A 16,123-nucleotide genomic window follows, 5' to 3' on the forward strand; every position below is an offset into this window, starting at 1 on the left:
GTGATGGTGTAAAAGGGAAATACAATTACATTGTCAACAGACGGCTGTTTTCAGTCGGGTTACATTATTGGCGTAGTCGGGCAGGTTTCCCTTTTCACACCTCACAGTGAAGAATGACGGACGAAGCACAAGGCAGCGGAGTAAGGCCAGAGGGTTCACCTGTGATAAATGCCATGATGATTCCTTGGTTCATGGGGGCTCCATGGATCCCAAAATTTAGTGGTGATCCTAATAAAATGAGATTTGGGGAGTGGAAAGGGCAGGTACAGGCGATGCTGAGGGCACAGGGGTTAAATGAGGAACAAAAGGTGGATTTTCTTCTGGGGGCATTGGAGGGTGAAGCCAAGAGAGAGGCGCAGCTGTTAGACCGAAGACTTCATACATCCAGTGCATCTATACTACAAGAATTAACTAAATTGTATGGAAAAGCAACTTCCATTGCACAGTTGAGGGCGTTGTTCTTTAAGTGCTACCAACAGGAGGATGAAACCGTAGCAGCCTTCATTCTTCGACTCCGAGAGCTCTTCCTAAGATGGCGAGAACAGGAACCAGACGGCTCTGCCCAGGATGAGACGACTGCACGGGATCAGCTTGTCCTCGGCTTGAGGCCTGGTGTGGTGCAGCAGGAGCTTCATCGTCAGGTGCGGAGGAATGCAGCGCTCTCCTTCAGTGAGGTATGTGGGGAGGCTAGAGCTCTAGAAGCTGAGTTAAAGATGGAGGTTGCTAGTACATCACGCATCTCTGCACCACAGCCACAACCAGCCAGAACAACACCTAGCATGGAGGAGTGGAAAGAGACTGTTAGGGCTGAGCTTAAAAAGGAGATGCAAGACCAGTTAACTGTATTAAAGGATACCTTGATAGAAGAGATTAAAAAGCAACACTCCCCACACAATGCTCCTTTTCCAAACAGAGTGCAGACCCCACCCCCCCAAGAAAGAGTACACAGAGGCCGATATACACCCTCTCAAAGACCTCGGGCATTTGAATGGGACTCACGAGGCCAACCCATTTGCAGAGGCTGTGGGATGGCAGGCCATATCCAACGCCAGTGCCCTGCAGAAAGGGGGCAGTTAAACTAATATCCCCAGCCACTGAGAGCCGAGTGGTTGGGGAGGGGGAACAGAGAGATGGGTTAGAAAGGCCAGCAATGGTTGGGGAATGTCCAGGGGTGGATATCACAGTGGCAGGGGTGAAGGTGCCCTGTTTATTAGATACAGGCTCACAAGTTACCTTGTTCAGTGAAAAATTCTTTCAGAGATGGCTGGCTGGAGAAACTAAACGGAATCCACAAGACTTAGAATGGCTCACCTTGAAGGCTGCCAATGGACTACAGATTCCTTACACTGGCTACGCAGTCCTGGACTTCTCGGTGGGAGGGGTGAAAGTACCAAGTAAGGGGGTTATCATTGTTAGGGATGAGTGTCTGGGGGCAGAAAGGGGTATCCTGGGGATGAATGTGATCTCACATTGTTGGAGGGAGCTGTTTCAGGGGGTTCATCCAGGGATGACTGCATTCAGTGCTACCATGACCTCTAGGGCCAAAGGAGAGTGGGAGCGGGCATTTGCTGTTTGCCAGAAGGTGTCTGTGGCTGTACCCTCTGAGGAAGAGGTGGGAGTAGCCCGGCTCACACGACAAGACCCAGTTTATGTACCCCCTAACAGCGAGATGGTGTTGTGGACGCAGCTGTACGGAGCACCAAACAGCCAGGACTTTTGTGCCCTGGTGGAAGGCCCGGAGGAAGACAAGGAATGGCAGGTGGCACGGTCTATTGCCTGGGTAGTGAAGGGACGTCTGCCTATAAGGGTACGTAACTTGAACCCATACCCTGTCCAAATGCCTCAACGCTGCCCTCTGGCAAATGTCTTCCAGGTGGATCCAATGCAAGTCCAGGGTGGAAGAGACCTGGTGTTGAAGGTCGTGGACTCTGGTGTCGTAGAGATAGACGTGCAGGCGATCCAGACCACCATGCAAGATGACCACCCCGTCCACCTGTTGAAGGGAGATGGGCTTTCTGCAGAGCAACAGCATAAGATGGATTCCCTGCTGAACCGATGGAAGATGGTTTTTGCAGCTGGGGAAGAAGATTTTGGTAGGACCACCGCCGTCCTTCATTCCATTCCCACTGGATCTGCACCACCAAGTAGACAGCGTTACAGGCCCATCCCTCCCAGTCTGTACTCCGAGTTAAAGGGGCTCCTTCGGAACATGTTGGAACAAGAAGTGATCAAAGAAAGTTCTAGCCCATGGGCAGCACCCATTGTTCTCGTGAAAAAGAAGAATGGGTCTTGGCGTTTTTGTGTAGACTATAGAAAGCTGAACACCCTGACCCACAAAGACGCCTACCCGCTGCCCCGGATAGAAGAGTCCCTCACCAGCCTTACCAAAGCCTCTTGGTATTCAACTCTAGATCTTGCCAGTGGCTATTGGCAGGTGGAGATGGACCCTAAAGATCGCGAGAAGACTGCGTTCACCACCCCTTTAGGCCTTTATGAGTTCCATCGTATGCCTTTTGGCCTTTGCAATGCGCCGGCGACTTTTCAACGCCTAATGCAGCGGTGTTTAGGGGGACAGGTGAACGAGTCCCTCCTGATTTACCTGGACGATGTCATCGTTTATTCTCCGGACTTCGACACACACCTCCAGCATCTGGAGCAGGTCTTCCAAAAGTTGGCAACACATGGCTTAAAACTACAGCCTCCCAAGTGTAAGCTCTTTCAGAAAGAAGTCACTTACCTTGGCCATGTGATTTCCAACAAGGGAATATCCACGGATCCCGGGAAGACTGCGGTAGTACAGGAGTGGGCAGTTCCTTCGACCATCAAGCAGGTACGATCCTTCCTGGGATTCGTTGGATACTACCGCAGGTTCATAAAGGGATTCTCCAAGGTAGCAGCACCTCTCCATGCACTCCTGGTAGGAACAAAAAAGGGGACAAGTTGCATCCAATGGACCACAGATTGTCAAGTAGCGTTCGAGACGTTGAAGTCAGCCCTGGTGAGTGCACCCATCTTGGCTTTTGCCGATTTTTCCAAACCTTTCCATCTTTACACTGATGCCAGCCTTGGTGGGTTGGGCGCGGTTTTGGCACAAGTACAGGATGGTCAAGAAAGGGTCATAGCCTATGCCAGCAGAAGTCTAAGCCCAACTGAAAGAAACGATCAAAATTATAGCTCTTTCAAATTAGAGTTTCTAGCCCTCAAGTGGGCAGTTACTGAAAAATTTCGGGATTATTTGTGGGGTCATAAGTTCTTGGCTTTCACAGATAATAACCCCCTTGTCCATCTGGAGACTGCCCATTTGGGGGCCACAGAGCAGCGGTGGGCAGCTCAATTAGCAAATTTTGAGTTTGAGCTGAAATACCGCCCAGGCCGCTCGAACCGTAATGCTGATGTCTTGTCCCGTTTGCCACAGGAAATGGGAGAAGGGCCACAGATCCGGGTGGAAACGGCAGCAATCGACGGCACAGTCACCATGGGGACTCTGAACTCCTGGAAAGACTGGCAGGAGAGAGACCGAATACTGGACACATTGAAGGGATGGGTAATTAGGGACTACTTCCCAAGGGCTGAAGAAAGACAAAAGGAATCTCCGGCAGTACGACGCTATCTACGGGAGTGGAAACGGCTCGACTTGCAGGACGGAGTGCTAGTACGGAAGGCCCAGGAACGGCACACTGGATCGAATCTTGGCCAGATTCTTGTCCCGGAGAATAAAACCTGGGAACTCTGGGATCGTTACCACCAGGCTTCGGGTCACATGGGCATGGCCAAGGTCGAAGGGCTACTACGGAAGACATTCTACTGGCCAGGTATGGGAACGGATCTCCAGAAATGGACTTCTTCATGTTCCAACTGCATCCAACAGAAAAGGGGCCCAGAGGTAAGGGCACCTCTAGTGCCTATTTTAACATCATACCCCTTGGAAACTGTCGCAATAGACTATTTGTCCTTAGGCCGACCAGCTGATGCTTACCCTTACCTGCTGGTGATGACAGATCTTTTCTCCAAGTTTGGATGGGCTGTCCCTACAAAAGACCAGACGGCAGTCACTACGGCTCGGGTCCTCTGGCGTCACCTCATTCAGCCGTGGGGGTGTCCTGAACGGATATTATCCGATCAAGGGGCGTCCTTTGAGTCAGCCTTAGTAGCCCAGCTGTGTCGCCTCTATGGCTGTTCCTAGATCCGAACAACCCCGTACAGGCCCCAAGGGAATGGGGCCTGTGAGAGATTTAACAAGACTCTTTTATCTCTATTAGGAGGTCTGAATTCGGATGACCAGGCACATTGGCCAGACCATCTGCCCACCCTCCTACAGATGTATAACAACACCACTCACGAGACGACTGGGTTAACACCTCATTTTGTGATGTTTGGCCGACATGCTCGCCTACCTGTGGATACCATGGCAGGAGCCCCGACGACAACCCAGCGACATGACCTGGATGGCTGGGTACATCAGCATCACCAGACCCTACAGCGGGTCTACAAGCAAGTAGCATCCCAAACGAGAGACGCCAGAACGCGGGACAAGGCCCGTTACGACCGGAAGGCGAAGTCCATACCCTTGTTGCCAGGGGAGCGGGTACTCCTACGCAACTTCCGCCGCAGAGAACAAGGCAAGTTGGCACCCCACTGGCAGTCTCAGCCCTATGTAGTTCTTGGACAAACCCGCCCTGACCTGCCAGTTTTCCAAATCAGACCAGAGGGAAGGGAGACTCCTATCCGGACAATCCATCGCAACCATCTACGACCTTGTCCCTTTGACCCCCAAGAGGTACTGCACCCTGCCCCAAGGGCTGAGGAACCAAGCCCCTCTGCCCCAAGTGTCTTGGGTCCCAGGCCTTTATTGTTGCCTCTAACTGTTGTGCCTACAGCATCTGCCTCTCCTACAGGTCAAGCGGGTGTAGTGCCAGTAGCCCCACCAGTAGCCCCGCCAGTAGGACAGCCAGAACAGGTACCGTCAGCTCGGCAGTCTCAGAGATCGAATATGGGTAGGCCACCAGACAGATATGGGTATTAGAATGCTGTCGGGACGACTATGGTCAAAGGGGGGGGGAGTGTCACAGGCTGTAGTAGGACATTGATGATATGATCTCACGTGTGCAATGTTGTTGTGTAATCAATGTGCTCTTGGGTGGATTTGGTAGTGCGGTTTTTACTATTAAGCTTTCACTTGCTGTGTATATGAAGTGTGTAAACAATGTATATCTGTTATTGTGGTGTTCTCACGATTGTGTGCTGTGGTTACCTGGTCACGGACGTATCATCTAAGGCACCTGCTGCTAATTGTCTCATTTCCGAACTCAATGACATTTGCGATCCTATTCGTCCATCAAGGATCAGTCTCCCAATAAATAGGACTCTCATATGCTTGTCGGGGTGGACCCTGGCAGAACTGAAGGCTACAGCGGCGTAGATCTCCCGACGACAGCTGTCCCCGTCTCCGGCTCGGACTGAAGGAATCGCCGTCGGCACTGGATGTTACAACGCTCGCCATTCATCTTAACGAAGGAAAGTGCTTTTGCTTGCTTTGCCTAGCTTGCTGTGTTTATAGCCTCGCCGTTATCTTAGCGTGTGATCGGCTGGCCTGAGGTCGTGTTTGTGTATTCCCAGATCATCCCCTTCCGAGAAGAGCGACCCAACATCGATGACCGGATGCATTGTTTGTGAGCTGCGCCTAGACCTCCACGTAAAGGAAAGTAACTTAGCTTATCCATACTGTTGCTGTTTGAAATTAGCCGGCACTGGGCAGGCTGCGTTCTGAATGTGTGTTTACCCTATCAGCTGTTCGACTGGGCTTCCTCGACCGCGGAGCTCCCGGAAGCGACCGGTGTTTGACGAACTGTCTCCCCCTGCTGGCGTGGGGGTGAATCGCTCATATTGACTGAATTGGAAGTGAACTTTCTCTCTCTGCCATTGGGACTCGGACGTGACGTGAACTCTTTATTGGACTTTGATGTATGGCGTGGATTGGTGCTGGACTGTGAAAATATTGTCAGGCAATTTCTCTAGTTTTTATACATATTTATTGAACTGCATATTTTATTGAAAATATTTAGTAATAAAGACTATTATAAATATTTCTGACTCCGGAGTTCTCATTGTGATGGTGTAAAAGGGAAATACAATTACATTGTCAACAGACGGCTGTTTTCAGTCGGGTTACATAACCGAACAAATCGCTTCACAAATTAGATTGATCAACAGGAGATACATCTTTATCTATCTACAGGATCTACTTCATGGAGTTTGTTCATTTCCCCCTGCTAGCACGGTGCAGTGTAGAGGTACACCAACACACCAGTCATGCACAAATATAAATGAACTCAAAGTGCACGCCACTGCATAGCTTTGGTGAGTTATAGATTCAATGGAGAACCATTTGTGCGAGGATGCTATGCTTTATGTTTTTGAGAGCAGCAGTGCATGACTAAAATAAACGTACAGGACGTTCACACTGTCTACGTCCGTCAACGGATCTCACTGACTTTGCATGGGGCGGACTCAAAAGGAATTGTGGGTCCGTCCGTTCCTTCAGCTCCGCTGCCTCTGTCAAAAAAGTTGAGAAATTTTCAACTTTTCAGGCAGCGACAGATCCGTCAGCCAATCAGATCGCATGTATGCAACTATACATACGGCAGACAGGCATTCCGAGGTCCATCGTAGACGTAGACGTAGTGAACGCGCTGTTAGCAGCAGCATATGAAAGCAGAACAGGCAGTGGCTACACTACTATGCTCTGGGGGAAACTAAATATAAAAGGTGCAGTTAAGCAATAGAAGTGTAGGGATGAATTTATGAGCACAGTATCAACCCGATACCCTTAACTCACAAGATTATCTTATTATCCATAGCACATGCAAAAAAGAGAGGAATGAACTTCCATCACACATCATGTCAATCCAACTGAAACACTTCAAAAGTCAGCTGAAAAAAACAAGCCATTTTAAACTGGTCAATTTTCTACTCATCTAACAACTCCCTTTTAAAACGCACACATTTAACAAGAGCCTCCAAAACACATTACCTTCTAACATCCTGGCTAACAGCTAATAAACATCCTATAACTCACAGCTCATAAACGTTCGTTCTAGAAGTCAGGCGGGCATTTGATATTCTAGAATCTCACACCACAGACATTTTCTGACAGCATCTCCTTGCTCTCTGGAGCTAGAAGCTCACAGTAGTAGTGCGGCAGGTTCGCACAGCTGGCCAGCATTATACATGAGGGAGCCTGTGGGCAAGTCATCCCTCACAGCTCGGGGGTGGCACGGCACAGAACATCCAGTACTATGGCCGAGACATTTGAATAATGTACATACACCACGTACACGTATACGCACGCACACACACACACACAGCATGAACTCGAAGATGTGCATAATGCAAACGTGCTCAGAAGGAAATAAAAAAAAAAAAAAAAACAAAAGAGGGAGTGAGAACAAGAGCACCACAGATGGCTAATGACCACCACTTCATAAATTCAGCACTAATGGAGAGGGCAAAGGAGAGGAGGCTTGCTGGAGCCTGCCGGAGGCTACTTTACAGGGGAGGTTCACTGCTGGAGGTACTGCTTCCAAAACAGCACGGCTTCACACTCCTAAAGGCCTTACACACACGGGCGGCGACGCCGCTGCGATTTATGGCAGGCGACTGGCATAACTGAATAGAATCTATTGAAGTGAATGGGGCAAGGCACACGGCGAATGGGACGACGGGGCGACCATTGCCATCCCATCACTCTAATCGGACCCTCTCTATTTTTCAGGCCGATTTTGATACGTCATAAAAGGAAATATAGCTGTCTGGTCAGTGTATCTCCACTGATGGGTGATCGCATCACAGTAGCGTGTGTGATAAAGCGACTAACAGAATTTCACCGCCGCGTTCCACTGTCGCATTGCTGGCTGTGTGTGACGGCCTTTAGGCTCACATCACTCGAAACATAGATGTGGAAAGCGATCTTAAGACTCACTTGACAGAGCAAGAGCAAGATAGAGCTCACCACATCCCATATGCTGGACACGCAGGGGGTGCACACACAAATGAAAACATCGCTACTCAAGGTCATTTATAACAAGAGCGTCTGTTCATGTGGACATTCACTTTTGTGGGACAGCTTGATAGATGTCTTTGTGCATGGTGGTGTGGAGCAGGACTAACTGGCTTTGGAAGAATCTTCTGGGACATTTCCCCATGACTGATCCCAAGGGTGTGAATAAGCAGGTTTGACCTGGAAGCTTAACCAGAATTCAACCAGCCGTTTCTGCTTGGCTTGTGCTGACCTACTCCTTGACCTCCGCCATTAGATGTTCAACTACTCCCCCTAGTGGCTCAGGGTACACACAGATGAACTCTCCATGTTTTCTAGTGGCGAGGCTTCCCTGAAGGCAGATGAACCCTCGGCCACCCATACACATTTCGACTGCGATCTAAACACACATGTAAATATTGTCAGAAAGTACATTTTTCAGTCTTCCTCTGCACTCCCTCACTCCAAAGCAAATATCCAAGCCTCAGCAAATATAGGAACCCGTCCGCTGTCAAACAGTCTGCTCAATTTGTACCCCCTGAGCCTTACAAATACAGCGCTCTTTGCTCCTCAGTGTACAGTCAACATTCCGCAGGAAAGGGTAGCTCAGAACGTTCAGTGAAACACATGTCCTCCGGATTCTACATTCCAAAAATTAAGCCCCATTCAGGTAGTAAGAGACTAGCAACAAGAGACCATGGACTGTTAATGCTACTTCACTAATTTACATGCAAACTGGTCACTGGTGTCAAAAAATGGAGTTAAAGTTAAAGTTAACTGGAGTTAAAAATAAATCCAACTTTTGAGTTACAAGTAAAGCAGAAAGAGCTAGTAAAGATTGCTGCTATGTAAAGAAAGTGAGAGTAAAACCTATAAGAAATGTGGTTTGTGTGACAAAATCATTTCATCAGCTGTTATAACAGTTACCATATGAGCCATAAGCTGATCATGAAACATCAAATATCTGTGCATGCAATTTAGTAACCTTTGATAACATGCTGTGATTTTCTAACCAGTATGTGAACAGCTCACTCTGGATCTTTCAGAAGAAATGACTTCTGGGCATCAATTCAGTAACAATACAGTGTAACATGAGACGTCTGCAATGACAAGACCTCTGTCTAAAAACCTGGACGAGCGCTTTCTTTTCCCAAAGCCACACATTCCCAGATGTGCAGGAAATGACAACACTAGTAGCAAAGAAGAGACACAAACACATAGTGAGGGAGGGGGGTTTACTGGGCTTTACTGAGACAGAGGCACCGAAGCCGAAGGAGAGATTTGCAGGCAAGACAAGAAGAACGGCCTGAGAGGAAATATGCCCATACATGTCCAAAAAATTCAGAAAATTCCTTTATGTCTTTCACACATCTCGTTAGTCCAAAGATGAGATTTATGTGAATATTTCTCGAACTTACAATAAATTCCACTTAACTCAACATAACACGATGTGATGTGAGTGTGAGAAAGTTAAATGACACTTATGATTTTATAGACATAACATGATGTGAGTGTAGGTGTGTGAGTGTGAGACGTGAATAGAGACAGAGACAGACTGATAAGAGGAGGGAGGGGCAGTGATAGATTGGGGAAGGGGGTAGACAGTACAGCAAGCAACAGAAGCTTTGTACCTTGTGAGGCTTGTGAGTGAAACGGGGATAAAACATTCATTCTTTCATTCACTCTTTCTTTATTCTTGGAGGTTCATTGAGGGTAGTCCTCATTTTCAATGAAGCCGAGGTTACAGAAACGATGAAATAACAAGAGATATAGTATAATAACAGAGATGGGTGGGGGGAAAACAGAGAGATGGGTGGGGGGAAAACAGACAGAGAAACGAAGAACGGAGCGTCCGACTGTGGCGTCTCACCTTGCGGGACAGCAGGCTTTTCCTCCTCATGCCACAGGCCTCCAGCTGCAGGCGGCCTCGGATGGCCAGCTCGATGAGCATGCAGCCGCGCAGGCCTGACGAGATGCAGTCGTTCCAGAACGATGTGTAGCCCTGAAGCGCCACCAGCAGCAGCAGCAACCACGCCAATGCGAAAAGACACACAGACACACACATGAAGGAACAGACGTTAGCATTGATTTCAACAAGATAAGCATGATGGTTGGCTGTGTTACAGTAGCATCTAAATGACCCGGCAACTCTAAGCAAATCTTTGTGTTTCTGCTAGCTCTGCTGGCCCAGAAATAGACATTCTAGCATGCACACGCCCTCTAATTGGCTGAAATAACGCCAAGGTCATAGGTTTGACCCCCTGGGAGAGCAAGGGTGGACTTTCACGGTCCTGTAATTTGTTATGGATGAGAGGCGTTTGAGCATGTAGATGAGGCTCCTCTCCAGTTTCTACAATGCGTCTAACAGACAGATGAGGAGGGATCTAATGATGCCTCTCCTTGTAACAAATTAGTCCCTGGAGCCAGAGAAGAGACATGCATCAGGCAGCAGTTGTGCCCTGTTCTCTGTACAGACTAGCTACAGTTTTTACCTCCGAGCTGCCTGCTACTCTCTTGAGCCGTACGTTGAGCCGGACATCACAGGGTTGTATAGCCAGCTGGGGCACTTGTGTTAGGCGTCCGACTCAGACATGACTCAACTCAACTCGGGGGGGAAAAAAAACTTGAGAGATCTTCTAAGGGTGAGGTCAGACACATCTGCTGTGAGCGCTCTGATCAAAAAAACTTGAGAGATCTTCTAAGGGTGAGGTCAGACACATCTGCTGTGAGCGCTCTGATCGTGTCAGATCTTACGCTTTAGCTCCAGCCCTGCTCGCTAAGGACGTCGTCAACGCTAAAGACGATTATGCAAAACGATGCAGAAAAGAGAACTTGATAATGGCACCTTTCAGTGCACACAGTGTGAGAAATACTGAGATACAAATTATATTTGCTGTGCAAAGAATAAAAAAGACTTAGTCAGCACTAAACAACAAGGAGAAGGAGAAAAGGAAGTTTAGCATTAGGCCGATGGCAGCCTACAACGGCCCACTCAGACTCAGTACATTGAGTACAGTACATACTGTAAAACAGGGCACTGTAAAAGGGGCCCCTTCAGCAGAGCTGGGAGGCGGCTTGTGGGGAAACGCCGGCTCGGGGACGGCTCTTAATCTGTCTGCGCCGGGCTCGTCCAAACACAGCGTCATGCTCCCGGCGCTCTTTGCCTGCTAGACCTAACCCTTTCCACCCTTCAGGGGGGAGACAAGGCCGGCTTTGTGGAGCAGGAAGGTCTCCAGGAACAGAGAAAGCCCTATGCGCAACACGGCCTTCATTCAAGGCCGGGGCTCAGCAGCAGCACCGTGGCCTGGTCGCACATTCAGCCAAACACATGGACTGCACTCGGCGGTTTGGGGTCCGCAGCATGTTCGTGAGCGATTGCCGTCGATCGGTCACAGACACGGAAGCTCACTGTTCCTACTGGAAAGTGCCACCCACACATCCCAACTCGGAGAGAAAACAATTGCTCTCTTGACTTGGATGCTGGATGAACAAATGTTTCTTAGGCTTATTTCACTTTGGTCGTGAATGTACAGTATATGTTTGCTCAAAACTTCTACATTCCATCTCGTGAATGTTGGTCAGACAACTCGATACATGGGGCAACTCTTTCAGTAATGTTGCTAGTTACATAACCAGTTCCATGGGTTCTGCCTGGATAATTATGATTTACTGACTGACGATTATTCTCCAGAAAAGGACATCGCTGTCTTTGGGGAATGTTAAAGTACAAGAACACTCATTGCTCAAAACGTTACCTTGGCCAAATGGTCTCGAAGGCCTGACAATTCATTGGGTGTATTCCAATGATGGTGATCAGGCCTACAGTATGTCCACTCCATTTATTGGGAGGTCATGTGTGTTTGGATAAAGGCTTTTGCTAAATCTCATGTGAAAAACGAGTTCCTGTTTCAAAAGCCCACTAATCAATTCAACAATACAAAACAATACGCAACATATCAATAAGCTATTAAGTGAGCCAGGCTGAACTGCATAAAAACACAGCAATATGACTACCATCTCTTTATACATATCACCATTCTCTTCCATGATCACGTATACATAACAAAACCCAATCTGTAGTTTGGCATCATCTGGTTACTGTCACGGTCAGTTCAGCTGTACTGTCTGCTAGTTCAGACCACTAGCCTTGATCTCACTAGAGGTGAGGCTACCTACTTTAAATCTCTATCTTGACCTGTAAAGAAAGCACAGGAGTGTACTGCTGTGCACAGACTTGTGAGTCTGAGTATGTGTGTGTGACAGGGAGAGACTGAGACAGAAAGTGTGTTCTCGTTTAGAACACTCAATCGACGTCATGCAGAATCATCCAGACATCCCTTTACAACCCGGGTGTTTGCTGAATAATCACACCTGACATACTTGCCCACATCAGTCAAGTGGCTACCACGTCTGCTTACACCTGCTAATCTTTGTTTACATCGGAGTCTGTTCATTCAGCCGAGGCTTTTGTCTAATGTGTCTTATGCTACATTACACACAAGACCCTTTCCCCACCACAGGATCCAGAGTCCCTGCTCTTACAGGAGTAAGTAATACAGTTTTACCGCAGTCTAACGCAGACTTCAACATTGCTGACATTAGAATAATAATCTTTTCCTTACAGATAGGGATTCAGATGTAGAACGCAGAGGCAGAGCCATGTGCCAAACCTCCCTGGGGTCTCAGAGAAGAAACTACTGGAAAGGCTACATCTGGCAAGGATGGGGACTCCTACTTAAACTGGGAGGCTACCCTGCAGATCTCAGAGTGCTCATCTTCCAAGTGGTACATTTTGGGGGGAGAGGATAAGATAACAAAGCTTCATCTCTCAACGGATGTTTGTTTGTTTGTCAAGTGTCTGGGAGGTGCCATGTTGAGAGTGGTTACATAGGAACTTGGCATATTTCAGCTTTCTGAGGCTTTGTGCCCTCAATGTCTTTCCTGCTTGCACATCCAGTCTCACACACGTGATTCAGCATTCTGTTTATGAAAGTAAGCAGTACGTGGTCGTCTGCCAGCTAAACCTGATTCATGCGATCAAAGTCTGTTTACTTGGCTTTCAGTGAACACTTTCATGATCTGTGAAACGTCACAGCGGGGGAATGCTAGAGTATTTTTAAGTTAGGAAGAGTAAATCAATCTGGCGTGGAACAAACGCTGACTAGTTACAGAGTAGCAAGCTACTAATGACGGTCACCAAAGAACTTGTGCAGCAGCATCTAAAGCTTGCCTTCCCAAATGAAAAGGTTCCTTCAAAACCGCTTATATGGCACTATCTTGTTTCCTCTTGAATGTGGAAACATTCAGGAGATTGCTAACAGCCTGGGGTCCTATAAGTGTCAGATAAAATCAACTAGTACAAGGGTCATGTCAAACAAAACAGTAGATTAGAGAGGATTATTTAAAGTAAACTAATTCAAGAGAAATGCACACCTACACCGGTGACAATGGGTGTGAGTCCTGCCTTTTCATCGAGACATGGAAGAGGCTACATGGTAGCTTTTGGCAAGGATTGTGTAATTAGGGTCAGATGACAATAAGAGGAACAAAACAAGTCATGAAACTATTTCAAATATAGGATACACTGACAATATGGCCAAATAATTCAATGCACATATTATTTTCTCTAAATTACACTGACCTAATCCGTGGCAGCTATTGGCTTGGAGCCTACCAAAGCGACCTGATACTACTACTAGCAACAGTGTCATTTACGTTAACTCGAGTCCTGTAATTATGTCTTTGCGCATTTGATCTTATAAATTATGTAATGTCACGAACAGAATGTTGTCAGCAGTTTACAGTATAGCTGCTAACTCTGAGTTTAAGTTACACAATGTACAGTAACGTTACAACACAGCGGAAATCGCAATATGGATGCATTTTAAAATATGCTTGACGTTGATCAGCATAGATTATAGCAGTTATTTGACGCATATTCACTTGTAATCTATCACTTCAGGTACAGACATTGTTGTTACGAAACTTGACTATCGTTAACTTGCCACACGATAGTGAACTTGTGTCTGTTTAGCTACTGATACGTTTCACAGTGAACTAGCCAGCTAGCGATCTTACTTGCAAGCAAAATTACACTTCGGCTGTCAAGATCACTGTTCATGTTAATAATTGGATTTTGACAGACCTATACAGATCAATGTTTTACTGTATGAGTACTTTTACTTAGCGATTAACAATACACGTCATGTCAGTGTAAATTTGCCATGGTTTTGCTTGGGCTACTGAAGATTGTCGCCTCTGGTATGGTATGTAGCATAGCATAGCCTAGCATCTCTGCTAGGTAGCATAACGTCGCTTGTTTACCATCTTGCTAGCTATTTAGCTAATGAAAGTAAGCCACTTCTCATTACAGAGTCAGGTATTCTAAGCCAAATATCTCGTTATCTACAAGTAATATAACGTAGTTTATGAAACCTCTCGGTCCTTCAGTCCCAGAAGCAATACTTCTTCCATAAGAGTGAGTCGAGTTTCTTTGGAATCTCCGCTGTCATCGTCGTCTTGTTCATCCCCGCGTCGAGCCTCGAAGTCCTCGTCCCCAGATCCTCTCTCCTTGTCGGCTGCAGCAGAACGCGAGGCTTCTGTCCGCCTTTGCACCAGGCCCGAGCTCCTTTGGGTCAGGGAAGTCATCATCTACCGACAAGTCCTTTTAACGAGGAAGAAAATAACCCCCGAACCGCGTCCTGCCTCAGATCTGGCACTTTATTAATTGGTCCAATGCATAGATATTTAACTCAAGGAAACTTTAATCGTCCACACGTACTCAGGTCCTTCCCCCTATCCCCTCGGCAGCCAGTATTCCTGTCTTCGGTAGGTTTGTCCAATATGGCGGGGTGCGATGACGACAACAGTGGATGTGGCACCTCCACTTCTCAGGTAATGTTAGTTGACATGCAGTTGGTAAACTCATTAGGCAATCAATACTAAGTCTGCGTGAATGTTGGATGTTTTATTTTATTTTAACACATTATTATTTTGCAGATCAGTATTTTAGTTATTGTTAAAATAAACATGGGAAGGCTAGGCTGTACTAACAAATTTAAGGATTGAACATTAGACTATAGCACTTTGGTCAGTGACAGCTGTTTATAAATTGCCTATGTTACTTACATACTTACTAGGCAAAATACTGACATGACAGCCCGCGGTTTTCACAATAATTGAAAGTAGGCCTTCCATTGTTAACCTTCCATTGTAAACCTGACCTTTCTTCTGATAGGTCTACCTGCAGCCAAGCCTACATGAAATCAGATTTTATGGCGTCATATTACCTACAGGCTTATTGAATGAAGCATGCCAACAGGTTTGGCCTACTGGTGCATGTAATTATTGAGACAATTTCATGTCCAAAAATGTTCTCTTAGGCTAGATATTTTTAGTAAGTAGCCCTATGAAATTCAAGACAAGATCAAATAAGATAAGATTACCAAAAATGTTGGTAGTAATTGTTTGGTACAGCAAGGTAGCTCAGTGCAGTGAGAGGAATGGAGAAAAAGTTATAATTTCATTCAATACTATTCAAACCTTTAGAATAAACCTTTTTTTTTTTTTTTTAGAACCAGAATATTCAAGCCTATACGCCTAAGCGTTTTTTTTTTTTTTTTTTTTTAATGTAAAATTGGCCTATTGGTAATAAGCTAATGCAAAGAGGCAGTACCATCAGAATTTAGAACAAATTGGCCTAAACCATAATAAAGTCATACAGCTGCCAACAATACACAGAGAATGACAAGCAAAGTCCTCCATCTTCCTTCTCAGATGTACCTTGAATGCCAATAACAACTGTATCGTTAAGACAACATTGATCACATCACACTGTTGACTCCAAAGGCCACCTCATCCCCCCCAGGACACAGCACACCGGAAAATGCACATCAAATACTCATTAAGATTCAGCACAACACAAACAGCACGGATAAATGCATGTGGCATACAAAGAAACTCTCCCTTAAACAATCCTGCCTTGTGGCAACAAATTGTCGAAATTGTTTAAAATAGACAATCCATACAAGGCACACTAACTAACTTAACGCAAACAAAAATAATGAAAAGACCATTTCAAAGACCCAG

General features: G+C 46.6%; 1 protein-coding gene across 1 annotated transcript in view; it reads right to left on the reverse strand.

Moving 5' to 3' along the window:
• golph3a (golgi phosphoprotein 3a) overlaps nucleotides 1-14,893 on the reverse strand; it is a 19,693-nt gene extending 4,800 nt beyond the window's left edge. Inside the window, exons 1-2 of the mRNA XM_062543218.1 lie at nucleotides 14,471-14,893; nucleotides 9,906-10,037 (exon numbers count right to left, since the gene is read on the reverse strand). Coding sequence (XP_062399202.1) covers nucleotides 9,906-10,037; nucleotides 14,471-14,686 — 348 coding nt within the window. The 5' untranslated portion in view covers nucleotides 14,687-14,893. The remainder of the gene's footprint in view (nucleotides 1-9,905; nucleotides 10,038-14,470) is intronic.
• Between the last annotated feature and the right edge of the window lie 1,230 nt (nucleotides 14,894-16,123).

The sequence above is a fragment of the Sardina pilchardus genome, chromosome 8, assembly GCF_963854185.1.
Source record: "Sardina pilchardus chromosome 8, fSarPil1.1, whole genome shotgun sequence".
Taxonomy (NCBI): domain Eukaryota; kingdom Metazoa; phylum Chordata; class Actinopteri; order Clupeiformes; family Clupeidae; genus Sardina; species Sardina pilchardus.